At 48.2% G+C, this 25,540-nt stretch overlaps 3 protein-coding genes across 4 annotated transcripts; 1 reads left to right on the top strand and 2 right to left on the bottom strand.

Annotated features, from left to right (window-relative positions):
• Positions 1–98: 98 nt before the first annotated feature.
• chst14 (carbohydrate (N-acetylgalactosamine 4-0) sulfotransferase 14) lies at positions 99–1,650 on the bottom strand. Its single transcript, XM_067230653.1, has 2 exons — positions 1,213–1,650; positions 99–1,029 (listed from the first exon to the last, which is right to left on the bottom strand). Exons 1-2 carry the CDS (start codon positions 1,501–1,503, stop codon positions 202–204), a joined length of 1,119 nt encoding a protein of 372 aa, XP_067086754.1. The 5' UTR covers positions 1,504–1,650; the 3' UTR covers positions 99–201.
• Positions 1,651–12,336: 10,686 nt separating this feature from the next.
• cracd (capping protein inhibiting regulator of actin dynamics) lies at positions 12,337–18,914 on the top strand. The gene is made up of 8 exons (XM_067230604.1): positions 12,337–12,448; positions 12,930–13,062; positions 13,170–13,316; positions 13,488–13,718; positions 13,850–16,178; positions 16,385–16,569; positions 17,479–17,635; positions 17,917–18,914. The coding sequence occupies exons 2-8, from the start codon at positions 13,021–13,023 to the stop codon at positions 18,075–18,077; spliced, it is 3,252 nt and encodes a 1,083-aa protein (XP_067086705.1). The 5' UTR covers positions 12,337–12,448; positions 12,930–13,020; the 3' UTR covers positions 18,078–18,914.
• Positions 18,836–25,111, bottom strand: aasdh (aminoadipate-semialdehyde dehydrogenase). Of its 2 annotated transcripts, XM_067230603.1 has the most exons (15): positions 24,772–25,111; positions 24,574–24,694; positions 24,197–24,483; positions 23,852–24,044; positions 23,524–23,762; positions 23,158–23,264; positions 23,003–23,037; positions 22,865–22,918; positions 22,383–22,716; positions 22,035–22,150; positions 21,109–21,916; positions 20,470–20,633; positions 20,189–20,314; positions 19,935–20,066; positions 18,836–19,834 (listed from the first exon to the last, which is right to left on the bottom strand). In XM_067230603.1, exons 1-15 carry the CDS (start codon positions 25,002–25,004, stop codon positions 19,442–19,444), a joined length of 3,342 nt encoding a protein of 1,113 aa, XP_067086704.1. In that variant the 5' UTR covers positions 25,005–25,111; the 3' UTR covers positions 18,836–19,441. The 2 variants fall into 2 exon arrangements, with proteins under 2 accessions (XP_067086704.1, XP_067086703.1); XM_067230602.1 differs by having other exon boundaries at positions 22,865–23,037.
• Positions 25,112–25,540: the final 429 nt, after the last annotated feature.

Raw genomic sequence — 25,540 nt, forward strand, 5'->3', positions numbered from 1 at the left:
CTCTTCGTAAGGTTTTTGTAGTGTCAATGTTACAGTAAGATTAGCCTACTGTAGAGCCCTACTTTGCTCTGCGGTCAGAAATAATCATGACAAAAGCGTCCAGATGTCAATATTCTTTAAGAATAAAAACGCACAGGTTTAGTACCATACTGTATAAAAGAATAAAAATGTCAAACAAAAAAACGGCATCTTTCAGCACAGTTAATGTCTGCAATATTCAGTGGTTGTGTTGGGGAGAGGGTAGGTAAATAGGGAGAAGTCTAAAATATACTTTGGAAGGAGTTCCCGAAGGAGCTTTTGTGGTAGGCTGCACAGGTAATAGTGCAACGTCTCCGTGGTGACAGGCTTGTACCATGTTTGCCGTTCTGGAAAGTGGACGTGCGGAGGTGCTCCGATCCGCTTTAGCACAAACTCCGCGTCACTCTCCAACTGCTCGTAGGAGCCAATGAAGTCATAGGAAACGGCACACGGCTGGCACAGGTTATAGATGGGCATCCAGTGCTCATTCATACGTTCGACATCCTCATCTAGCAGGTAACGTACAAACTCGGTAAACGTCACATCATCTCCTGTCACGGACGTGTCCTTGGCGTGGCCCTTGCGGTACCGCCGGATGATCTCTGCTCCATACTTTTTCTGATAGGCCTCGATCTCTCCGAACTTGTTCTTGTAAGCAGAGAGCAAGCGTTCCATGGGCTCCCTCACGAACATAAACTTGAAGTAGTGCTTGAGCCTGTAGCGGATTTCCTCAGGCTTCAGGGAGGAGAGAAAGAGGAGATCACTGCGATGGTCCATCTTGATGTTGACTTTCACGTTCTCCAAGGCTCCACTCAGAACTTTGAGAACCCTCTTCCAGTTGGAGCAGGCTACCTTGGGGACGTAGCAGTAGAGGAAGCGATGCTCGTCGTTGACTAAAATGTGCTGCAGCAAAACCTTTCTCTGGAAAGGACTCAGCGACCACAAACTGTGAGGCATGTTCTTCTGACCACACATCGTCTTGATGGTGCGGTTACGAATCTCCTGTAGGATCTGAATGATTAAAAAAAGAGTAGCTGGTGTTTTAGGTCAATTTACAGGCCACTCTCACATATCATTGGAATAGGCGAAAGGACTCAAATGTATAAATGGTTAAACTAACGTAGGCTACTACTGAAAATATTCCTATGCATCTGATCTATAGATGGGGTACCGTTTTTGGTGTCATCGCTCTACCTGGAATTCAGTGTCCGCTGCAACGTCCTGATGTCGAGCTTGTCTGAGGTAGTCTGACCTTTTTCCGTACCCCCGAGGTGGGGGTGTCTCCATACTATTCAGCATTCCTTTCTCTATCATGAGAAGGAGGCCTCCGGACGCCACGATGACAGCAAAAGTCAGCACCGACGGCAAGACTGCAGAATTGCGGCGCAAAGAACCAGAACTCACTGTTGTTCTGAAGTTCATAACAGACCCACTCCTCGCATCGCCTGCTCTGTTCATAGCGAAATCCAGCTTCCTTGGAGGCATTATCGTTTATTAATAAATAAAAAAACTTGAGTCGGTTTCCAAATCTACCTTTTGAATAAGGTTATAAACTAAAGTAGCTAAAAACTTTACATCAACCACGTACCCATGACTGCAAAGATTTTCATACCGCTATCGAGAAAATCCGTCGACTTCCTAAGTCCCTCCCCCATAGTGTCAAATTTGAAATATGGGAATTGTAGGCTCTCCCGGATTGTTGTAGTTTGAATTAAAAACAGTTACCTTGAAAGGGTTATATAATTGCAGCTACTAGTTCGGGATTTGAGAATCAAACAATCCTTCTACAATATATTATTTTATTGTGAAGCCAACATATTTCTCTTATTCTGAAATGGATCATCAAAGAAAAATAGGAGTAGGCCTACCTTGGGCTAATGTAGCCTACATTATCTCGGTATTGGGAAATTGGCCTGTAATTGAAAGCTGTTTATAAACAGCCATTTGATTCGCAGTTCTATAAGATCTTATTCTGTTGGTAGGGAAATTGCACTTTACGATATATCTAGGCCTATATCTCTATCTATATATCAATATCATTATATTTGTGTTCCCCTTCTACCCCCAGAAATGCCCCAAAATGCCCAAACGCTGATTCAGCCTGCCACGCCCTCCCGTCTTATATGCAGCTGTGCAGAACTGTTCCATCGGAACAGTCAGTGTGCATAGGAGTGCGTGTTTGTCAGTCGCGGGCACCCGCAGCATCAGCAACACAAAAGGGTCTGCAGTGTGCATTGGAGAAGAAGCGCCGCAAGTGACTTCAAGGCCAATCGAGTGGAAACAGATCTCCTGCAAGGTGACATCAATTTGTATTTATTGTATGTCTTTCGTCATTATAATGAGGTATCGTGGATTCTTGAAAAAACCGCTGACCTTGTCATACCTTCCATTTTCATTAACCTGCTCGCTCCATCTTTCTCATTTGTGTGCAGTGGGTATGGCTTCGACCTTTTATTGAACATGACTGAAATATGCTGCCTTTGTCACGTTAATGTGGGGTTCGGACAACTGATTTTCTTTAACGCCGATCAACATTTTTATATTTGGTCCAGCAGTTTCCAAGGAATGTAAATTTGGGAATTAAATAAATATGGGTATGAAATAAATATGCCAATAGACTACAGATTCTTTGTTCTCAATGGGTGTTGCAGTCTAGCCAATATTAGGCAGTCTTCTCTAAATACTTTACGTTTATTAAGAATGCATGCTTATGTGAACCAAGCGACACGGCGTCCTGCATGTATTTAGTCCAGCTGTGCCACAAGGGATGGCTCCATACCGTCAATTCACAGTGTTCGCATCTTTGATCGCATCTAAGGGAGGCATTCGGTGAGGTTGATGTTATGCTTTTATGGATTCGTAGCCTATACACAAGTAATTTCATTAATGCTCATTTAACCTAGTTGTCAATTCATCCATCTTTTCCTTTGGTGATGGGCTGTAAGGATGTTTAGTAGGCTACATCACACATCACCAGTAGCCTAATTCATTTAAATGCAGTATTGGAAAAAATAGGTTGTCATAAGTACATAATCTAGTAAAACACATTGAAATGTTCCAATCTAGTGAAGTCAGTTGAGTAGGCCTACTAACAGAATTGAGGGAAATGTTGTCTTTAGCTGAATTATTTGTTAAACCCCTGTCATCACACAGTGTGATACAGCATTCTGTCTTCTATTTTAAATATTTTGCTCTGGAAATGTATTCAATAGTCTTATTTCATGATGTATTATCTACAAAGCTACAATATATTTGCATTGGTTGTGGTTCGTTTTTAAAGTATTGCTGTTGTTTGGTGCCAAAAGTTACGTGGATAATGCAATGGCAAAGTAGCATGACTGACCAAACTAGTATGTAAAATGCAAAAGTCATTGGAATTACAAAACTGTGTAACCACAGTCCCACAAAGTATCAACCCTAACACATGCATCTACAGATACTGTTCAATGGTTAAGGTACTTTAAGCAGTATTCATTACGTTGCCAATGACAACAATGATGTGTGCTCAGGCATGAAGAGTATTCAAGTATTTGTCATTTTGTGTATCGGTGATATTTGAAAGCATAATCAATGCAATCACATAGCAGTAAAAGGATAATATCCCATGTCACATACTTATACTGTATATTAAAGTTGTCAATACCGATGTGAATATACAATATCAGTCCATTTTAAGTGCACATCAAGTTATGTAGAAAAAAAGTGTACAAATATGTGTCTCTCATAATATATTTAAATGAGATTGAAGTATCCACTTGGGTTCCCAGGTCTGCTTGTATTATTAAACCCACTCTGGTGTAAATATTGACAGCATTGAAATAACAGCCAGAGTGCAGGACTCCAAGAATTTGGTAGAATGGTTCAAATAAATGTGAGTGAGTAACAGTAATTCCCTACAGTCTTCTCCGCTCACATGACCAAGGGACCCTTCAGTAATTGCAAAAGTTACCATGTACTGTCGCTCACATATCATGTTGTGATGACGTTGAGATTTTTTAAATGTCGGCCCGTATGTGCGGCATACTAAGCAATTTCCTTCAAAACCATACCTTGCTAAGCACAGTTGTGAAAGGTCGATAGAAACCACATTTTCCCAGACAATTACTTTGGAGGTCAACTGCAGGTTGGATTCTCATGGAAACCATGACGAACGCTTTAAAGCGATTCACAAGACCAATGATACCTTGACGTGACGTGTCCTTCAGTCTCAAACGATTGTTCAACTCAGGAATGAGAAGCGCGTCACACGTGCAGAATCTCACCTGAGCTATGACATCAGCAGCCTTCACCCTACACAGCAGCTGAAACACCACAACAGGAAGAACTAACGCTAACGATGTACAGGAGAGTCCCCTGTTAGATTCTAGGGTTCAGTACACACTAACAACCACGTTCTCTTCTACTTGACCGGTGTTACATTGGAATACCTTCCCGTATGTGTGTTTTTGAAGGTTCTAATGGAACAGGACAGTTACACAGAGCAGTGTTTCTTTTAGCTACGTAAGCCATTGTGTAAATTTGAATACGACAAAAGCCCTACAAGGCAGTAGCACAATATTCCACCAAACCCATTTGACTGTCCGAATAAGACAGTCGAATCATCATTAAAATGATAGTTTCCTTATGACACCTGATTGTTAATAATAGAGGTACAGGTCACAATGGTATTATGAAGGCTGGGATATGTATAACTGTTCTGTTGTGGTGCAGATAATTAGCCCCAGTGGGCTTTGCTTTTGCCTGTGATCAGGCTATAAACCATTCTTAGGACTCTATGAAACAACTTAGAATAGTGTAGAGGCTACAAAGTCATTGTGACCCACCGTCGTATTGCGACAACTTTACCGCATACCAAAACAAAGTGAAGCATTTTCTTTTAACCGTTGGGCTGTCTCAGACCCCCCACATTGCGAAGGTTAAAAGAAAATTATTTTTATTTGTTTTTGTACTGGGTAAAATTGGGTAAACACAACGATGGTTCGTTATGAACCTTTGGGTCATGTGACCCGAAGGCAGCACAAGGGTTAAGGCAGGTGTGAGTGTTCTATGGACATGAGGATGGTTTTTCAACATACTTCGTACAAGACTACTAGGCTGCCACAAACATCAATGAACATATTTGCTGTTCATTCACAATAATGGGCATTGTGTGCGTCTACCAGTTGGAATGATGAATGCTACTCTGTTCTCCTTGTGCCCTGGCTAGCTAGTAAACAAGTATCACTTTGTGCTTTCCTCAGCGCAGAAGCAACACACCCAGCAGAACGCTTGTCTCCCCTCAGTCAGTCTCCTCCCCCCCTCCCTGCAGCCTCTCTCTGACGAGGGGAGGAGAGGAGAGGACAAGTGCACTAACAGAACAACATGTCAGCGCTAGGGCCCACATCAACGCTAGCATAAGTATTCCTATATTCTGCATCATGGGACCCCGCCGTTTCCTAACGTCCTGTCCTACCTCAGGTCCGCAGTCATAAAATATGCAGTCTTCTCGTCGGAGTGTGGTTCTGTCATATAAGCAAAAACACATTAAAGCCCTCGGTGCATGAACAGTGACACCTGACTCCAGGTACTGCCCCAGTTAAAAAGTGGCAGCAGGCAGGTGGAAGAGCTACGCACCCACACACACACTAACAGGTATTGTTCCACCCAGACGCGAGTAACGAGAAGGTAAGGCTGAATTCTTATTAAAAGCACAACGTCTAGAGACACTGCCTTTTCGACCTCAATTTTGAGTCGCTCGTACTTGCGGTTAGAGTTCTCAACAGTTAAACTCAGTTCTTAGCCGTATAAGTTCATCAGTTATTATCTGATTATCATGTCATATTGTCATCTATTTTGTTTTGACGAAATCAAACCTTTTTCTTTCTTCATTTATTGAGAAGTTGATTATAAATGTATCGTATATATCTATCTATCTAACATATTATAAGCTGATTTGAAATACTATAGATGCAAGAGTGAGCATCACATGACAAGTTGACAGTGAGACACAAAGGCAAAAAGCATCTCTGTTCTGTTGTTTTTGCACCACACTCTATTGGCCATCACGTCACCAGTTGGCTTTAACAGCGATCATGTGATTGCTTCCTTGTGTGTCTCTCGGTCTCCCGCCTGCCTCTAAATATGCTTTCTGTCTTGGATTGTTTTGGATCAGTCAAAAAGTTTATTTGCCATTTGATATTCCCCTGCCACTGTGCTCTTTTCTTTCATTCATGTAGACCAGTGAGTGTTGTTGCGGATGTAACCAAGTCGGTTGGTTAAACTGACTCTTCGGTGAAAATACTGCCTTTCGTTATTCAGTCCGTCCCTACTCAATTTGTCCTGGTAGTAACAGTGGTTGTTTCTGTTCTGGTGCGCCGTAGGACGTCGCGTACACCAAATGTTTGGGTTTCTTTCGTGCATTGAATTGCTAGCTTTTTGGTCGTGTCGGGTGCTAAAACAACGTCTGTGACAGGTGTTAGTTGTGTGTGTGACCCGAGGTCAACACCTGGAAAGAGTGAGGCAGGAAGCAACATTGAGGAGCAATGCAGGAATACCTGTGACACTGACACGTTTTTACATATTCGTTTGTTGTATATCAGGCTTACGACGTTGCTGTGTCGCTTGAATGTCAATCAAAGTCAAGTTGAGTGTGGGATGAGAAGCAAGTGGCACACTTGGTGTGTCAGTGGCCTCTTCGGTAACTTAGTTGATGGTGAATTGCCAAGCAGCTGTTGCCATGGGAACCTGAGGCAGCACAAACTTATGAGCATATTTCGATCAGGATGCAGCAAAAAGAGGACGACGCTGTGAGTGTTCATTGTTACAAAGTATTTTGCATGTCGTATTATCAGTCAATATCTTCTGACATTTCTTGAAGATTTGGCCCTGTTATGGATTCTGGTTCCTTTTTCCATCCCCTCATCATCACCCTGCATTAGGGCTAGAAAAATCCAAAACTGCTTTCTCATCTACACCTCCATTCACCCCCTCATCCCACCATCCATCCCTTGACTAATCCCTAATCCATATTGTGTCTCCTTGACTCCTCATAGCGTGGCTCGTGCCGACCTTACAAACCCCAACCTGCTGTCTTCCTGTTCTGTATTCATTTCCTTTTGTTCCCCCCCCCCCCCCCCCCCCAAAGCCGCAGAAGAGGCAACAGAAGAAAGGCTCGCCTGGGTAAAAACAGGCGTTGTGGGGGAAAAAAAGGCCGATCGATGTTCCCTAAGGTTTTACTGCAGTGGCGTTCGGCCCTGTCGAGCTGTGCAGCTGAAATAGGTAAACTGTCACGCGGCCTAACCCGTCTGTCTGCTTGGACAATTAGCTGTTTTGTTGTAAGGCTATGGCTCCCCCCCCCCCCCCCCCCCGCCTTTCCCCCCTTCCCCCCACGGCACTACGCTAAGATACGCCACTGAGCTACGGCGGCATCACACGAAACGCCAACGGCGGCGAGTCGTGGTACGACGCCAAAGCCGCAGCCGGATCCCCCCCGCCCGAGGCGTCCCTGCAGGGCACGCGGCCGCTCGCCGAGCTTCTCTCATCCCATCCGCGGCTTCGCTTCCGAGTCTGTGCGCTGCAGCACAAACGCTCCCACAGCAGAAAGCTGCTTGATATCCACAGCCATTTGCTCCATTGCTACTGTATTTTTTTGGGGGGGGTCTCAATCTCAAATCCGACATGTATGACACAGGACAAACCGTTTTTGTGACGCGTAACCAAAGATAATTGGAGAATTCATGTGACCCGGCGCTTGCCACCACACTTCCAGTCAATCTCAACAATGCCTCCATTCGGATGAAAATGCACAGCATCTCTCTCTCTCTCTCTCTCTCTCTCTCTCTCTCTCTCTCTCTCTCTCTGTCTCTCTGTGTCTCTCTCTCTGTCTCTCTCTCTCTCTCTGTGTCTCTCTCTCTCTCTCTGTCTCTCTCTCTCTCTCTCTCTCTCTCTCTCTCTCTGTCTGTCCCCCTATCACACAAACACGCTCCAATGAGTGCTGTCATACACACAGACACTTCCAGTCGCCCGGATTCTTGCTCAATCCTTGTTCCTGTATGAACTAGAACCCGTCAGGACAAAGAGCCATTCTAGTTGAGACGTTTCTGAGCGTTTCTTTCAGGCCTCAGCTGTCACCCTCAGGAGGGGGAACCCACGGCATGCTGAGCCCACAGGGCATTCTGTCCTCACCCTGTTCTAGAATGTACACACCACGGGCTCTGTCATGCCAGGGCAACTTCAGGCTAAAGGACATTTCTTATTGCCATCTCAGGTGCATTTTTATGGCCCTTCATAAAGGTTTCCAGAATAGTAAACATGGTTATCAGGTCATAAACGCAGTGGCAATTTGTGTGGAAAATTGGCCTTTTGCCAATTCAATAAAATTCCAACAGAATTTACAGGCTACAACTAATGATTGTGGGCCATGAATGTACTGTAAGCAATTACTCTGAAAGAGACCGGAAACGCATAATACATAATACAAACTCGTGCAGCCTTAGAACCGGCAGAGTCAGAGTCAAAGCCAATTAACTTCCTCCAAGTGCCTCTCCGCTTGTCACCAATTGGCCCAAACAAGCTCCTTAGCTGTGGCCAATTGGGATCACAACACATTCCTTTTCTATCGCTTTCCTCCCTCGGTCAAGCAGCGTCCCTCGGAAGTTAGCATACTTCCGTGGGTCCTTGACACACGTGGTGGAGAATGCAGGGGGTGGGGGGCCCAGGCAGGAGGACGACAGGAGAGGTATAGCTCCTCCCCTTGGTTCCCGCCGCCATAACCTGGCCCCTTCCTGGAGCCCGTCACTCCCCAGCGATAGGCTGGCCCCGGAGCTAGACAGCAGCCGTCCCACCAGCCTCGACCCTGGTTGCTTCTTCCCCTGGCTGCACTTCAGTGCTTGGGAAAGGGGATTGTTGTCAGAGTGAACTGTACAGCCATCCCACGTCCTGTTGTGATAACACAATACGTTTCCAAACAATAAAACACATGGCGGGGTTATCGCTATGCTGGTAACATCCCGTGCGACGATTTATTGGCACACGCACGCCGACATATATGCTCAGGTCACATGTGGCAGAAGCGCATCTCATTGGTTACATGATTGAGAGCACATATTGTAGCTGGTATTGGGTTCTCAACAGGGAGGGCGTTCAGACGCAGGTCCATGCCCTCCACGCCAGCCAGAAAGGGACCCAGCGCACATGCACAGACCACCTGTGGTTGAAAGGAATCAAGGATTTGCCTCTTAGCGCAACCCTGTCTCCCCCCGCTATACCCCCCTCCTCCCTTTCTCAAGAACCATCCCTCGAGGGTTCGTATCCTTCAGTCGCAGCGTCTTTGTTTACCCTGGCATTAGGCTTTTCTGCCGCAGTGCAATCTTTTTGGACAAGTAAAAGAGTTTTCATGTCGAGCTCCCCGCTTCAATGGAAGCAATCATCTAGTTTGAGTCCATTTTAGGAGGTTATTGTTTAACACTGACTGGCCAAATTTATAGGCAGCAAGCGAGTTGGAGAGGGAAAGGTGCAGAGCAATGGACAAGCATGCCATCAGTCTTTTGCAGGTCAGTCTGGCAGATTGTTGAGGAGCAGTGATAAGATGCATTTTATAATATCTTTGTAAAAGGGGACATGGAGAATAGATGTGGCAGTTGCCTTTGGTTGTGATTTTCGATACGAGGCTCTGAAGGGTCTTTAATGACATGCAGTCTGGCAAAACGTAGGGATTCCCAGCCGAGGTTTTGACCTGGTCTATTCATCTGCTGTGAAGGTGGGCAAGGCATCAGCGATGTTGAGCTGTGATCATTTTCTGTGCATGTAGGAAGAAAAAGACGGGCCTGTCTATAAGTTAGAGCTCTTTGTACATTGTGACGGTGTTACACTGTTCACCAAAGAGATTCTTCAGTTATGTATGTATCGTTGCACGGGATTAGAGGATGTCTGGCATGAAGACATATGAAACACAGGTGTGCTTGTGAAACTGTGGCTCTTGCATAGTGAAAATAATATGCCCTTTCCGTGAACTCTCATGTTTCTTCTCTTACCCAGAGTGGCTGCTCGGTCGGTAGCCCCTCCCCTATTTCCATCCTATCAGAGGCGCCGACTCTCTTGTTCGGCGAAACGAATTAAACGACACTGTTACCTTCATTCCCTTTTCTCCCATCACAGACCAGGTGTGCCTTTACCATGGCGACGGACGCCAAAGAAAAAACTAGGAACGGTGCCCATTTAGAGGTAACCGTTTCCGAAAGCCCAGGTAAATAGTCAAAACCAAACCCAAATAACCACAACAACAACAAAAACAATTGTAGCCTCGTACAAAGCATTTCAGACCCAACGCAACACTTAGCACGACAGAGATTCAAGGAGACATTTGCCCGACCTGTGTTCACATACCGTGTGCCGTCTATTTACGAAATGCATGGTTTGGTGATTGGGTTTGGTGAACAAGTTACTGCTGAGGCCTCTGGAGGTCTGTGATTGGACATGAGTGATGCACATGTCTGCCTTGTGTGAGCTGTGTGATCCTCTTGTGTTACCTGTCCTCCTGACTACACTGAGTGGACGTGACAGAACTCCCATTGATTCTGCGATGATGTCGCGAGAGGAAGGAAACAGTCGAAATCAGGAACGGGAAGCGGCCAAATCCGACCCGGGATCCACCAAGAACCAGAGATAACTGAAATTGGGGTTTTTAGGCAAGGAAGGTACTTTACGTTAGCGCGTAGCTGTACGCTGCAGAAAACGTGCCCCTTTGTCGTTTTGTGCACGAGTGTGTGAGCGTGCCGGCGGCAGTTAGGCCAGTCAAAACTGTGTAGAGGCACTAGACGTGCCTGAAAGCTGGGAAAGCAAGCTGTGGGACTAATGGGGCGACTGTACCACAACACAACACTCAACCCTTACAGGGGGAAAAGAGACGAACTGGCGGAGGGAGACAGGTCAGCTCCAGCTCTCCTCACGTCGCGTAGCAGTGCCAGCGCCACAGTGTGACATCACCCCAAGGGGACCCCAAGGGGAGGACCCCATCACACCCAGTTCAGGGGTCCTCCTTACACACCTATACAAACACACACACACACACAGCTGAAGATGAAGAAGACATCGAGGGTCTCAAGAGGGAGTAAAGAAATGGACCGTATCAGTTCCCATGATGCCTCGGTGCACAGAGTGGAATCTCATGCCAGTTTCTACTTATAGCCTTGAAAGGGATACCTTGAGCCGGGCACACGTTTGTCTTCACAGTGGTGTAGAATGGCCCTGTAACCTCAACCACTTCAGTTCATCCACAGGACCTCCCACTAACACTCTCTCACACACGCACACACAACACATACACAGGCGTACAAGATGTTTCTCTCGTCAAACAGACCCAGTGTGTGTTCTCTAGTCTACATTTCTTTATTTCGAGTCAAATAGCCTAACCGTTCTGCTGAATAACCAGTTGTTCATTCCGTACGAAAGGCTCACTAGAAACGGCAGAGGCAACTGTTGTTTCGGTAACAGAATGGTTATGAAGTTTCCATACCGTACCGTAGCTTAGTCAGGCTAAATTAATGATGAAATGAGAGAGGAGTATGAGAGCCGCTTTCAGCATTGTCTTCTGACAATGTGACGTACCTGGTACAGTTAAGGATGCGGTTTCGGTGGCGGTTTTAAATTTAGGTGCAACCTGCGGGATTTCACCAGTGTTGAACAGGCTGCAGTTAGTAGGCCCAGGGGACATTAACATTACTGGACAGACACAGTCTGGTCTTGGCAAACTCAATCATGGAAGGGAGTCCAGCGACATGCTAAATAACTCCTTTGAGGGCGTCATTTGATGTACGTTTTGACAAATTTTGTTCTGCTTACAACTGTCCGTATTATCTGAGCTGCACTTTGATTGCCTCATGGATGTTAAGGAAAATGTGATATCATCTAATCAAAGTTCAACTTGAAGTTGGTTTAAGAATTTAAGAACGTGGGACCAGGGGAAATGTAATAAAAGGGGATTTGCCATAGGTGAATGATTGAGAGATTTGCCAAATTACAAGATTTATGAGCTGCTAGATCACACTGATCTAAGTTTCCTGGTTTCTCTCTGTCTCTTTACGTACTTCTGCTTGTTTAGATGCAGATATGGGTAAGTATTCACAACTAAGGCATGATCTTTCATTCTTCTCATTTGCTGGTTTGTTTTTCAGAACGTTTTCTTTTATGACATTCAAATGCTGTCATCTCCATTGGCATTTTACCTATTGCATAAGGGTGTGATTGCCGGATAGCAAGAGAGATAAGGGTGTGTAACTGGTTCAATTCTGCCAACAGAGAAGCGACGACAGGGCAAATTCCAACCTTTCAGACGCCTGTTTGGGAAGAAAAAGAAGTTGGGAACTGAGAGGGTACAAGAGCTGAAGACAAGCTTTTCCACGGGGGAAGTGAGCAATGGTGTCGTCGCCAAGGATCAGCCCGATCAACATCTGAGGTAATGTACTGCCGTTAAGTTTACATATTGCAAACACAAGCATTTAAAATGCTGTCAATATTCCATGTCGGGAATTTGAATCATCTTCCATTGTAGCTTCATGCTGCCTGTAGCGAGGCACAAACACAGGTGTTATGAATAATTCAGCATCTATGGGTCTGAGAACTCTTTATGAGTTTAATGCCCATGGACCTCCCACCCCTATCCAGAACACTATTATAGTTTTCTGTCTATTTTCATCAGTGGGCTATCTTTCAGTCCAATAATAAACAGGTGGGGTCAGTTGGAAAATAAAATATTGGACTGACTTTAGCCTTTAAATGGTGGAATCCAATGGAAACCAAAGACTTCCTTAACGCAAACCGTGTTAGCGCGAAGCGATTTACGGAGCGATCCTACAGCACGCGTTGACATGACGATGAATTCATTCATGATGGACTTTAAGTTCATGTGGTAACCGTAGATGTTGATGTCCCTGCAGGGAGCTGACTCCTATCGGGAACCGAGCCCTCTCGCACGACAGCGTCTTCATCCAAGAGGAAGCAGTGACGGAGGGCTGCTCGGAGCACACCATGTCCCAAGAGAACGTCTCCGATAAAGTCAGGAACCTTCAGGTGGGCCCTCGCTCCTATTAAAAGTCTACACGACGCCCTCTGCGTTTTCCACGAATCCGTGTGTCGGAATGCGCCACTAACCCCCTCCCCTTCTGTTCAATGAGCAGAGGCAGATCGCTCAAAGTATCAAGTTTGGCCAGAAGCCCCCCTCTCTTAGGAAGAGTGAGGATGACCAGGGCAGCTCGGATGAAAACGAGGGGCCCCAGAGCCCCCTTGAGGTACTGTCCCAGGTGGAGGCGGAGCCAGACCAAAACGTAAGGACTCCTTTCGATCCGTCACAGATGTCACAGTAGAAACTGTAGGAAAACATTCTAATCGAATCGTTAATGATGACTCTCTCTCTAGTTTCCAATACAAACATACTAACCATGTGTATGTGTTACAATGGAGGTGTGTGTTCATGGATATGTTCTGTTGTCAACCAGGTCTACGGAGAAAGCCTGGTCCAAGGCTCCCATCGGGGTGAGATACACCATACCCCAGTGAAATCCCCCAGGTCAAAATGTATTCTTCCAGCCACCGGCACCATTGAGTCCATTAACCTGGATTCAGTCCCACAGTCTGTCCCTCGATTGGACAACACCGCTGCCAAGCACAAACTATCCGTAAAGCCCAAAAACCAGAGAGTCTCCCGCAAGCACCGCAAGTTCACATCGGTGAGCCGAGGCACATTCGAGAGACTAACATACTTGGGATGACCGTAATATGTTTTTGTCGCACATCGTTAAACGTTGATGAGACTTCTTCTAGTGTGCGGTTACATGAAATGCTTCTCTTTGTTGTCTAGGATCTGCAGGAGATGTCTCCACCCCCTGTACTCCATGAAGAGACAGAAGGCCGCGAGAACCTGGAGGGCCCTTGGTCCAGACATGGGGGATCCCCCTTTGATTCTCCAGACTCATTCAGTAAACAAAGACCTCGGGTGGAAGAAAGACTGGAGTCCAGAGAGAAGAGAGACAGGGAGGAAGAGGAACTGAGAGGGGAGGAGCTGGAGGAGGAGAGGAGGAAGAGAGCGGAGGAGCTGTACGAAATAGGGGAGAGATGTCGCAAACAACAACAAGAGGAGGACCACAGACAAAGCGTGGAGCTGGAGAGGAGAAGGAAGGAAGAGGAGGACAGGAAGGTGCGAGAGGACGCGAGAACGAAACGGGAGGAGGAGAGGAGGACGAAGGAGGAAGACGAGAGGACCCAAAGGGAAAAAGAGGAGAAGATCCGCGAGGAGGAGGAGCGCCGTCAGAGGGAGGAGGAGGAGCGCAGGAGGGTGGAGGAGCAGAGGCGGAGGGAGGAAGAGGAAGAGGCGCTGGAAGCGGAGCGCCTTCGCGTCGAGGAGGAGGAGGAGGGGAACCGGCTGAGAGAAAAAGCAGAGCAGGAGGAGAGGAGGAGGACCCTGGAGGACGAGAGGAGGCGGGAGCGGGAGGAGAAGCGCCAGCGGGAAGCGGAAGAAGAGGAAACCAAACGCCGGGATGCGGGGGCACCCAGGACGCCGCCCGCGCCCGAGGGCGAGAGCGGCTCGGACCCCGTGGCGAGGAGGAGGAAGGCCGAGGAGCTGCGATGGCGGGAAATGGAGGAGAGGCAAAGGCCCTTCTCGTTCAAGGTCTCCTCCGGGGAGAAGCAGATCCTTTTCCAGAAAGTCAACTTGACGCCCGTGACGCTGCCCTCCAGCCAACCGGAAGGCACGGCGACCGACCCCAGAGAGGATTCCAAAGCCTCCTCCCCCGGGGGAGCGGAGTCCCTCAGCTTGTCGTCTTTACAGTACGTCCCCCACACAGCCATCCTGGTGACAGGGGCTCAGCTCTGCGGACCCGCTGTCAATCTGGATCAGATCAAAGACACGGCGTGCAAATCCCTGCTGGGCTTGGGCGAGGACAAGAAAGGCATGAACGCTTCCCCGACCAAGTGCAAGGCCTCCCCCGATCGCAAGTCGGGGAAAACCAAGTCCCTCAGCGAGTCCTCCACTTCCTCCGATCAGTCCAGCGCAGCCATCTTGGCGGAGTGGGCCAGCATCAGATCCAAGATATTCAAGGGAGCCGACGAGGGGAAGTATGAGGGCTACCCGGATCCCGGCCACAGCCCCACCCAGGTCCAGAGCGGGACCGGCGGCCAGGAGACGGACCAGACTCCATTCCCACACACCAACCTGAGGAAGACCATGTCTGCCAGCGCCAAGTTCTCCATAACCCCGGCGAAGAAGAAATTTGCCGACTCCAGCAGAAATGTGGAATTGTCATGTCAGGCAGACAAGGACAGGGGGATGACGGAAAACGCTCAATCCGATGGCTCGTCCGGCACCGCTGCCGTCTCCCCGGCTCCAGACGGCAAGGCCCAGAGCAAGGCGACGAAAGGGGTCCGTGTCGCGGGCAGGTCAGAGGGGTGCCAGTTTGCCAAAGACCTCCCATCCTTCCTGGTCCCCAGTCCTGACCAGGACTCAACCCAACGCGAGGGGCCAGAGGCCCGGAGCCCGGGAGAATCGGACGAGCCCGGTGAGAGCGGGGAGGGCGAGAAAATGGGCCCGGACGACCAAACCAGGCCTTCTCCCTTCGGCATCAAGCTCAGGAGGACCAACTACTCCCTCCGCTTCCAGGGCGACCAGCCCACAGAGAAGAGGAAGAAAAGGTACAGCGCCGGGGACACTTTTGACGGCGTCCCCCCACCTCTCGCTCCGATAGAGCCCGACTCCAACTCTTCCTCCGCGTTACCCGACGAGCCCAGCTCCGCCTCGCCACTTCGAGAAAGCAGTCCAGTGCACACGGCGGCGCCCTCTTCCGCCACCCGGGCCAAGCGGGGCGGGTTTAGCGCGGGGGAAAAGACCTCACCCAAACCCCCGTTGCACCACAGAGCCAGCACCGCCGTCAAGTTCACATGCGCCGATGCCTCTCCTCAGTTGCCCCTCCTCAAGATCGCCCAAGGGGGGCCCAGCGAGGCCGTGGCCCAACGAACCGGCCTGGCAGCGGACTCAGCGGACCAGGAGAAGAGAAGGGACGAGTCGTCAGCCGTTGCCCAGCTGCTCAGGGGCGGCCAGGGGGACGAGGAGCCCAAGGAGAAGAAGTCCTTCTTCCCCTCCATCAGCATCCCCTGGAGGGAGAAGCCTGACAGGAAAGCGGAGCTTATCAAGCGAGGTCAGTGTCATCCTTGGGCACGCACTCTTATCAACTCAGGGTTGCTAAGCGCTGCTCATCCACTCAGGGTGTTTTGGTTTTGTTCATCAGGATCATCTCTTTGTGTGGTAGACCTTAGTGTGTTGATGGAAAGCTCTTCAGAAAAGTTCTAAATGATGAAACCATTGATTCCTTTTCTCTCCCCCCCCCGCCCCCCGCCCCCACAGAAAAGCCGTCTCTGCAGAGCAGACATTCCCTGGACAGTGTGCGGATCCAGGAGAAGGATAGCGGGCCTTTGTGGATCACGCTGGCTCTGCAGAAGCAGAAGGGTTTCAGGGAGCAGCAACAGGGCCGTGACGACCGACGGAGCCAAAGAGAGGCCAAACTAGCAGAGAAGCAGGCCAAAGAAACCGTACGTGACCACATCCCCCGACCTGCATGCGTGTTATCAAGAGACTCACAGCTCTATGTGGCTGGCGCTCTGTACACCTGAAGCAAAGCTGTCGAGAAGCGAATCGAAGCTGTCACTTGCAGTTTTTCACGGCGTGCGTTTTGTGTAGCCTCCGTCGAGTTTTCCACAGTAGGTGGGCGGCAGGGAGGAGTGTTAAGCGTAGTGGGATTTTAAAAACCATAACGAAAAGCATAGACAATGGCTGAATATTGTCATGTCATCTTCTCCCAGGCTGTGAAATGTTTTTCTTGCCTGTTAATATGTCAAATAACTTTAATAACTTCTTTGTTAGGAGGTTATCAGGTCTGATTAGGTCTAAGTAACCGACAACATTTTGCGTTTGATGTTCTTAGAACATAAACCGAAACATCTGATACAAAGGAGTTTTGTATCAGATGACTCACTCTCAATTGTTTATGACCACATTCATTTCTGAGTGCAAGCAAAGACGAGTAGTATGCATTTGCTTTTCATCTTGTGCCTGGGCTATGACCAAAGTGCAGTACGACTCTAAAAACAGGCACAGGCTTGTTTACTTAGCTAAATTGTGATGGGAATGACACACCCTCTCCATATCATCACATTATTCCACTTACCGGATGAACACTTTCGGGAAAATTGCGCCAGCAAAATACACATTTCTGTCCATTTTACCAGGACCCTTTGTCATAATGAATTTTGAATTTTAGATCAACTTTAAATACACAGAAAATAGATGGGATAGCTTGCGTATTTGATTCAACAGATTTTGTTCAAATATGCATTTAAACTTTTACTGAGGAAATACAAACAGCAAGTGATGATCCAAATGTCTAGTCCTGTCTAGCGTCTACTGTACAAAGTCATATAAATGGTTCCTGCCTTTCACAGAGTGGATCGGTTAGTCCTTCAGAGAGTAAAGGGAACATCAACACCAGTCCTAAACCTCAACAAACTCAAGAGGCCAAAAGGGCAGATACCTTGCTGGCCCGCTTTGAGCGCCGAGACAACCTGAAGAAAGCCAACACTCTACCAAGCTCTGTCACAGGTAACGCCACTTTGTTTACACCGTTGAGACATTCGTTAACTTTGTCACAGTCTTAATAGAACTGCTGAAAAGAGCTCCAGTACATTTCATTTTACCAGCGATTTATCAATGTTATTTACTCTTTTGAGGAAGGGGCACTTATAGGCCCTCGGCGTAAACCATGACCCGATCCTACAAGTATAATCAACGCAAAGCCTTAGTTAACATTGCTTTTATGCTAGTTGTAAACGATATTATGCAGTGTATTAACCCTTTTTTCTCCCTGGCAAATTGCGTTGCAGTTGAGATTTCCGACTCCCCTCCGTTACCCCCTGCTGTGAAGGAGGTAACGAAACGCCTGCCCTCCAGTGACTCTCCCCAGGCCTCCACGGAGCCCGCCTGGCTGGCCCTGGCCAAGCGCAAGGCCAAGGCCTGGAGCGACTGCCCCCAGATCATCAAATAATCTGCCCCCGGTTCAGTGCTCCAATGTCGACACGCTACTACCACAACTATACACAGCCCATGAACTATGACCCTCTCCCCCTCCCCCAATCCCGAGCCTCCTTCTGCCCTTCCTGTCCCGCCCCCACCCTGCTCCCAAGCAATGCTTGTGCCATGAACCCTCATGACCACAACCATCTTTCTCAAGCGATGCTTATCAACGATATCATATGTTACGCACACGTCAAAGACCCCATGTCACGCACAGCTGATCACATGCAAGACTGCGCACTGCAATATTCTACCAGTACCTAAAGTAGCCAATCAAGCCCAACACGGTTGTCAGTACATGCACTCGGCTCAATACTTATTTGATGGATGTTTCAGAGCAAAAACTCAACTTTACAGATGGTCACTTTGTAAAATACTCCTCATTACTGTATTAACAAGTGTTCACTGTGTGTTATATTATCTCATGGGTATGATTTTAAGTAGGCTACTGATTTCAATGGATGTCATATTTGATCTTGTCTGCAATGTACAGAAACTTCTTTTATACATGTATTTAAATCCTGTGCTTAGTACAGTATAACAATTCTCACTGTGTCCGTAACGACTGTGAATGCTGTCAAAAAGCAATTGCAACATGTTGCAATGACAACGTTGTTGTGTTCATGAACTAACATTAAATCGGTCTTGCTCACATGTTGGCTGCATTGAAACGCTGCACTGAAGTGAACAGTACACAATAACCATAATAATTCTGAATAATTCGTCTGGATGTAGCTTCTTTTCTTTTTTTAAAAGAAAGAAACCACTCGCTTGCTGTAAGACATCTTTACTGTACATAGTGTGACCCATCCCAAAGCAGGCTAACACCACTACCTACTTATCCGTTTTCTACATAGAAATAAACCATTCATCAGCTCTCTGAGAACCTCTATAAGGCTAGGTCAGCCGTCCCAATACAGTATGGACATCGCTAAAGAACTTACAGTAAGCTCAGAATTCTTTCATTTCTACAATTCTCACTTATCTATGTAATTATGTATGTATGTATGTGTGTGCGTGTGTGTATGCATGGTAGATGCACTGTCTCCAGGACTTTGCCCTTGAGGCACAGTCACTTTTTTTAATAACTTTCGTTGTGTGCAATAGTGTAGCGTACACAGTGTTGTGTAACAGAGGTGTTTGGTAATAATTGCCCTTTTTTTCTTTTGGTTTCACTTGGAGTCATCTATGAGGGGCTAATGAAAGTGATGCAAATGTCATTAATAGTGTAAATTAAATACTGATGTCTGAACTTCAGGCCTAGAGTCTTCCAATTCCACACTCCAGACATACCCCGTTTATTCACCGACGCGTTCCGCGTATAGGGAACGCGTTTTAACCACCGTCCGTCATCTCGACACAGTACACAAAGTTATTGCGACATCCCACCACCAGGGATCGCTCCCACGCCACGGGGGAAGAGAAGAGCTCGCCGGGGAGCGAGAGGGAGCCCGCCACAGTTCCATCCTCCACGTCCAGGATCCAGAGGGTCCCATCCGCGGAGGCCAGCGCCACCAGCACTCCGGTGGCTCCGCCCCGGGGAGAGCCGTCAAACACACAGGGGCTGGAGTACACCCTGCCCGAGGCCCGGAAGCTCCAGGCTAGCGAGCCGTCGGCGCAGCTCAGACAGTACACGTGGTCGTCGTGCGAGCCGCACACGACCTTCGCCTCGTCCCGGGTCACGCAGGGGGACGAGAACACGGGTCCGCTGGTTGTGAAACGCCAGAGCTGTGGCGGGGGACACACACACAGGGACGGGTTAAGAACGAGCGACTCGGGGGCGGAAACTGGTTCACGGGCGCGCCCTCTCGCCGGTCCCTCCACCTACCTCAGTCCCCTGGAGGCTGAAACAGTAGATGTTTCCGTCCACGGAGCCCACGAGCACGCGGCCCGAGGAGCAGCCCGGCGAGGAGAAGAAAGGAGTGTCCCGGGAGCGCGTCCACAGCACGGCGCCGCTGTCCTGCGTCGGTCACGTCGAAAAAAAAAAAATCAGATTTCACGCCGATGCGGCCTCGCTTCCATAATGTCGCACGTGCAACTGAGGAAGGGGCTCCGTGGACGCGAGGCCCCGCGGCTACTCACGAGGTGAAGACAGAGGAGGTGCCCTCCCAGCGTGGCCGCGTACAGATGTCGGAGGGAGGGGTGGAGACACGGCGAGGAGAACACCGCCCCGCCTCCACAGTGGCGTTTCCACACACACTGGCGAGCCTGTGACACGAAACAAACTCGTCTGGACTGGCAAATAGCTCTGTGGTGCCGTAGGGCATCTTTAACAAGCACTTGCCCCCTTGTACGTCGCTTTGGATAGAAAAGCGAAATGAACAAATGATGTTTATTGTTATTATTCGCGTGCACGCACACACCTGTGGATCCAGGCTGTACATGTGTCCATCATGGGATCCCACCAACACCAGGCCAGTGAGAGGGTCCACCGTGGGAGAGCACTTCACTGCGTCTCCCGTCTGAAATGTCCACTTTGTCTCCCCCGTGTCCACACACAGGAAGTACACACAGCCGTCATAGCACCCTGCGAACAGACCAAAAACACGACACACATCACCGATATGGACAATGTTGCGTTCATCCATTTCACTGCACGACAAACCATCCCACCCTTAAATAATGGATTGCCACGACATTTCTGTGACTCGAAACCCGGTTTCTGCATGTACATTCTTAAAGTGAACTTACAGTCACCACACACCTAGGGGGTATTCCACAAAGCAGGTCATGTGACATACCCGGGTAAGTTAACTCCCCAGCTGACACCCAGCGTTGTACCAGCATTGCCGGTACGTTGCTGCATTGCATGTCAGCTGGAGAGTTGACACACAGGCGTTCTTCTGAAAGTCCTACGTCAAACTTCGCGCATACATCTCACACATATCCATGACATTTTCAAGAGCTTTGTGAGACTTTCATCAATTTCTACTCCTCCTCGCGGTCCGAAAAGTGTTTACGACCGTGGGAACTCTGAACGTAAATATGATGCGAATACTGACCTACCACCACGAGGCCTTCGCGTGGGCACACAGCAGCGGAAGACTCGATCCTGTCACCAAGCACCCTCTCCCACAGCAGCTCCCCCGAGGCCAGGTCAAGGGCCTGCATCCTGTGGGAATGGGACCCCACAAACACAGTGGTGGTGTGTCGGCCTGAGGCGTCCTCACCCCGCCTGTGCACCAGCAGGACAGGAGAGGCATCCACACACCGGCCCGTGTCTGAAGCCCACCTCACCCTCAGCCCCAAAACGCCAGCCTTACTACTTCCACCACCAGAGGTCTCACTATGTTCTACAGCCAGGGGGTTACTGTTAAATGTCCCCTGGCTGGAAGTCACTCCAGCTGTGAGTGTGTCTCCTTTCCTTGTGAGGTTTCCTCCTGTGCCAGAGTTCTCTTTCGGCGTCTCAATCACCTCGCCTGCCCTCCTCAATACTGTAAATCGTGTGGCCTTCGCCACAGAGGAAGCTCCCTGCCGCCTCCTTTGAGCAGCTGACGTGGATGAACCGTCTAGTCTTCCTCTCTTGGTCGGCGCTGAGGAGAGCGGATCCGTCTGGCGTTTCGTAGCTTCAGACGTAGGATGGGGTTTCAGTTTGTGTTCCGATGACGGTGTTGGCATTGCCTTGGCGGCGTGGTGCAGGATGTCGGAGAAGGACCCATCCAAAACAATCTCCAAAAGTCCGAACGACGTCCCTCCGATGGCGGTGGTGATGTCATCACAAAGACCCAGCGCTTGTAGGGAGTCTCCTCCGCTGAACAGGAAGTTTGACTCATCACTGACGACTGCGTCCTCGGAAAGTCCCAACCTGTCCTGCCATGCGAAAACAGACAGAACACACAACAGACGAGACTAAAACGGTGACATCGACTTGAATCCGACACTAACGAAATATTGCGAAGATCCAACAGTAAATGGTTACTGTCTGTACCTGCCACATGGACTGGAGCATCTTCCTGAGTGACACCACGTCCCTCGGAGTAAGGAAATCCGAGGTGGCTTTCTGTCTCTGGTAAATCTTCATGAGTTCGCCCATGTCCACCTTTCCTGTGAAAGACGTATTGTCATACCAAGACATTGGCCTGAAAGCTCAAGGCCAATACTGACCGCGAGAACGCAAGAATTGACATATACCATACAGACACAACATTGACATCACAATATCGGCAGACCGCATACGTAGACTCATGCCAGGAGCTCGGCGTGGCGTTAGGCTTCCAGTAAGTCTGGATATAAAAGAGGGATCTTCCTATAAAACAATACCACACAGGGGCCTCACCATGTGAGGTTAGTGGTAGGGCAGGGACAACCACTACTTTGTCTGGAACACTGGGACTGGGCAGCAACCGAGACAGGCTACGACGTATGGCTCTCCGAAGACCTCGGGTGGACGTCGAGAGCTCCTCCTGCCAGTGTGAGTCGGAGGGGTTGAGGTCCCCATGAGAATCTACCAGGGCAGAGGATCTTTGATTGGCCTGATGTTGTACAGATGGGAATGCGGAAGTTGCCTTTTGGTCTCCAGATGCGGAGCTGGCGACCACAAAGGCTACCAGGCGAGAATCTTCAGACAATCCCACAGCACAGGCTTCCACCAGGGGCACACTCATCAGAGCCTGACACGTATAATAATTAAAAAAAAGACATGGAGAATTGAGCAACTGAGACATTTATTGACTCTAGTTAGCAGTGGATTCGGAAATGCAGATCCAAAATGGCCGACTTCATCTCACACTGTGCCATTTCAAAACAAAGAATGCTCACTTGCTGCAGTGTGTCCAGGTGCACTCGTTGCCCTTGCCGTTTGATGAGTCGGTCCTGCCGGCCCAGGAAATACAGGGATGAGTCTTTCACCTGGACCCAGTCACCTGTAGCCCGCATAGTTCCCGGGACAGCTTCTACCTCATCATCCAGGAGGCACACTCTGTCTGTTCCTCCTAATATCATTTCAGAAGAGCTGATCATCAAATTCCTTTCACACCTTTTATAAATTGTATTTCCTTGGAATTAACATCCAGTTAAATGTGTGCGCGAGACTGCAGACTTTGTATTCCTACCTATGAAGATCTGCCCTTCTCCCTCAGCAACGACGCAGCTATGCTCATCTCTAACTTCCACAGTGGTGTCCATTAAAGGGGTTCCAAGTGGCACTGAGGACTCATCTCTGTAGGACACATACACACAAATACACAAGAAACAACACCATTAGACTGGTTCGGTTCAATTCAACGTTGTCGTCATTGTGCAGACTACAGGCACCAAGCCAATGAAAGGCAGTTACCATCCAACCAGAAGTGCAAACGACTAGCATTCATGTGTGGCAGACACACAACTGGAGTTTGACTTTTAAGCTACTCACTGATTGGCCACCAGGTCTTTTAAGCTACTCACTGATTGGCCACCAGGTCTTTTAAGCTACTCACTGATTGGCCACCAAGTCTGTCTCCGAGAGCTTGTAGCAGCAGGCCCAGCAGGACACTTCTGTGATGCCGTAGATGTTGTAGATTTGGGTGTCGTTCCCTTCCTGTCTCCAGCTCCTGAGCAAGCCAGGCGAGGGGCACGCTTCACCCCCCAGGGCTAACACACGAAGGGACGAGTCTTTAGAGAAGACCACCTCCTGGAGGATAGTCCTGCCAAAACGGCCTAGGAGGGTTGGTGTCACCTTAGGGGGCAAAACACAGCAGAAAAATTACCTGGATACGTTAATGACAAGGCAGAGAGTCGGCGGTTCTACATTTATGTTGGACTCACCTGTAAGAATGTGGTCCTGTGATTCTTGAACAGCGCACAGGCAAGCGTGTTCGGTTTTTTTTTCATCACCGTGGGGACCATGAGGAGCCTTGCCCCTGATGACAGTGCTAGAAACATCTCCACCACTGATGGGTCAAAGGTGAGGGGAGAGGCCAGGAACACCACATCATCTGCCGTCATCTGAAACAGAGAACTGGACAAGGGGCATAGAGCCTTCTCAGGAAGTCATTTAGAAACTCACCATGGTTAGTAATGAAGTTAGTTTGTGTCCTACTCAGATGCTATGACATACACCTTAAAGGTAATGGGTGGAATTAGTGTGGAGTCACTGACATTTACACAAACCTTAGATGCAGTATATTGGGCACGATACACTTGTGTGGTACCCTGACAATCTTGGGATGCCCTGTTGTTCCAGATGTGTGGAGCACATATGCCAGCTCTCCCTGGCTAACACCTGACACCTGAGCAGAGTGGTCAGCATTGGCCATCTCTTCATGAGTACCTTCGGGCCCTCCTCCATGTTGCACTTCAGCCACGGTGTTCTGCAGTCTCACGAGGGTCACATTGTAAGTGGACCACACTGCACGCACATCTACATTTATGAAGTTGGAGAAGGCCATCTGAAATCGCTTATGGGAACAGAGAAGACATACTGATAAATACACTGTTATATATATATGTTACATAGAGAAATTATGTTCTCCATTCTGACTATTTACCTCCAAAAGATCCCACTGAACAACACAGTATTTCAACCCACACTGATCTATGATGTGGGCAGAGAGAAGGGCTGGTACCTCAGGGTCCAGTGGGACATACGCAGCAGGTACCTGAAGGATGCTAAAAACAAAATTGTAATCAATTTTCGAGTTCTGGCCACAGTAGTTCCAAACTGTCGTATCTGTCCGCATACATACCCCAGAATCCAGACAGGTAGGTAGACGTCTGTTTGACAATACAATGCTATTCTATTTGTAACTTGCTTCTCGCGTAGCAAATGAGTTAGATCGTTACTAAACTCAGCAACGTCGCTGTAAAGTAAGGACACAGGAATTCGAGCATCCATGCAGCTGTCGAAGGTGACAGCAATTCTAGAACTATTTACAGCAGCCGCTGCAGTCACCATGTCTTGAAGCGTTCTCGTTTCCATTGGCCTTTAGGAGCAAAGAACAATATATATACTTTTGGTTATCTGCAAACATATATTTGCCTATCATATGAACTACCAATAACTGTAGATGAACGAATTTAAAGTTTATAACGTTTGGTTAAAAAATGATCAATATTATTCTTAAAATGTTTCCGGTTCTGGTTCCGGTTTGGGGAATTCACTTTCAAAATAAGAGCATTCTGAGCGTTCTCATTTTTTAAGAATTATCGCGGATAATATTCCATGAAAGACCAAGGTAAAGAGCATATGTTAATAAGCATGTTATGTATTGTGCCTAGTGTTGGGGGAAACAAAGCTTTCTGAAGCAAAAAAACATCTGAACAAACTGTCGAAAAAGTCTTGTTCTGACACATCTTCTCGATAGGGACACCTGCAGGTCAATTCATGTTAGGGCGACTTAATCGAGTGATTTAAGCAGGATTTATGGGATGGAGGGACGTCAAGTCCTCGAGACATTAGTCTCAACCCGAACAATGTAGAGATAAGGGAAACACAATTACAGGGTTTTCAAACTA

The sequence above is a fragment of the Osmerus mordax genome, chromosome 27 (genome assembly GCF_038355195.1).
Source record: "Osmerus mordax isolate fOsmMor3 chromosome 27, fOsmMor3.pri, whole genome shotgun sequence".
Taxonomy (NCBI): Eukaryota; Metazoa; Chordata; class Actinopteri; order Osmeriformes; family Osmeridae; genus Osmerus; species Osmerus mordax.

What these genes read in the sequence shown, in the direction of transcription:
- aasdh (XM_067230602.1), bottom strand. Translation starts at nt 25,004, where the DNA reads ATGGAAACGAGAACGCTTCAAGACATGGTGACTGCAGCGGCTGCTGTA. An exon ending in AGAAGGGCAGATCTTCATAG is followed by an intron (nt 23,038 to 23,157) that starts GTAGGAATACAA and finishes AAATGATATTAG; the next exon opens with GAGGAACAGACAGAGTGTGC. An exon ending in CGAAGGCCTCGTGGTGGTAG is followed by an intron (nt 20,634 to 21,108) that starts GTCAGTATTCGC and finishes GTCTGTTCGCAG; the next exon opens with GGTGCTATGACGGCTGTGTG.
- chst14 (XM_067230653.1), bottom strand. Translation starts at nt 1,503, where the DNA reads ATGCCTCCAAGGAAGCTGGATTTCGCTATGAACAGAGCAGGCGATGCG. An exon ending in CAGCGGACACTGAATTCCAG is followed by an intron (nt 1,030 to 1,212) that starts GTAGAGCGATGA and finishes TTAATCATTCAG; the next exon opens with ATCCTACAGGAGATTCGTAA.
- cracd (XM_067230604.1), top strand. Translation starts at nt 13,021, where the DNA reads ATGTCCCAAGAGAACGTCTCCGATAAAGTCAGGAACCTTCAG. An exon ending in AGGCGGAGCCAGACCAAAAC is followed by an intron (nt 13,317 to 13,487) that starts GTAAGGACTCCT and finishes GTTGTCAACCAG; the next exon opens with GTCTACGGAGAAAGCCTGGT. An exon ending in AGCGGAGCTTATCAAGCGAG is followed by an intron (nt 16,179 to 16,384) that starts GTCAGTGTCATC and finishes CCGCCCCCACAG; the next exon opens with AAAAGCCGTCTCTGCAGAGC.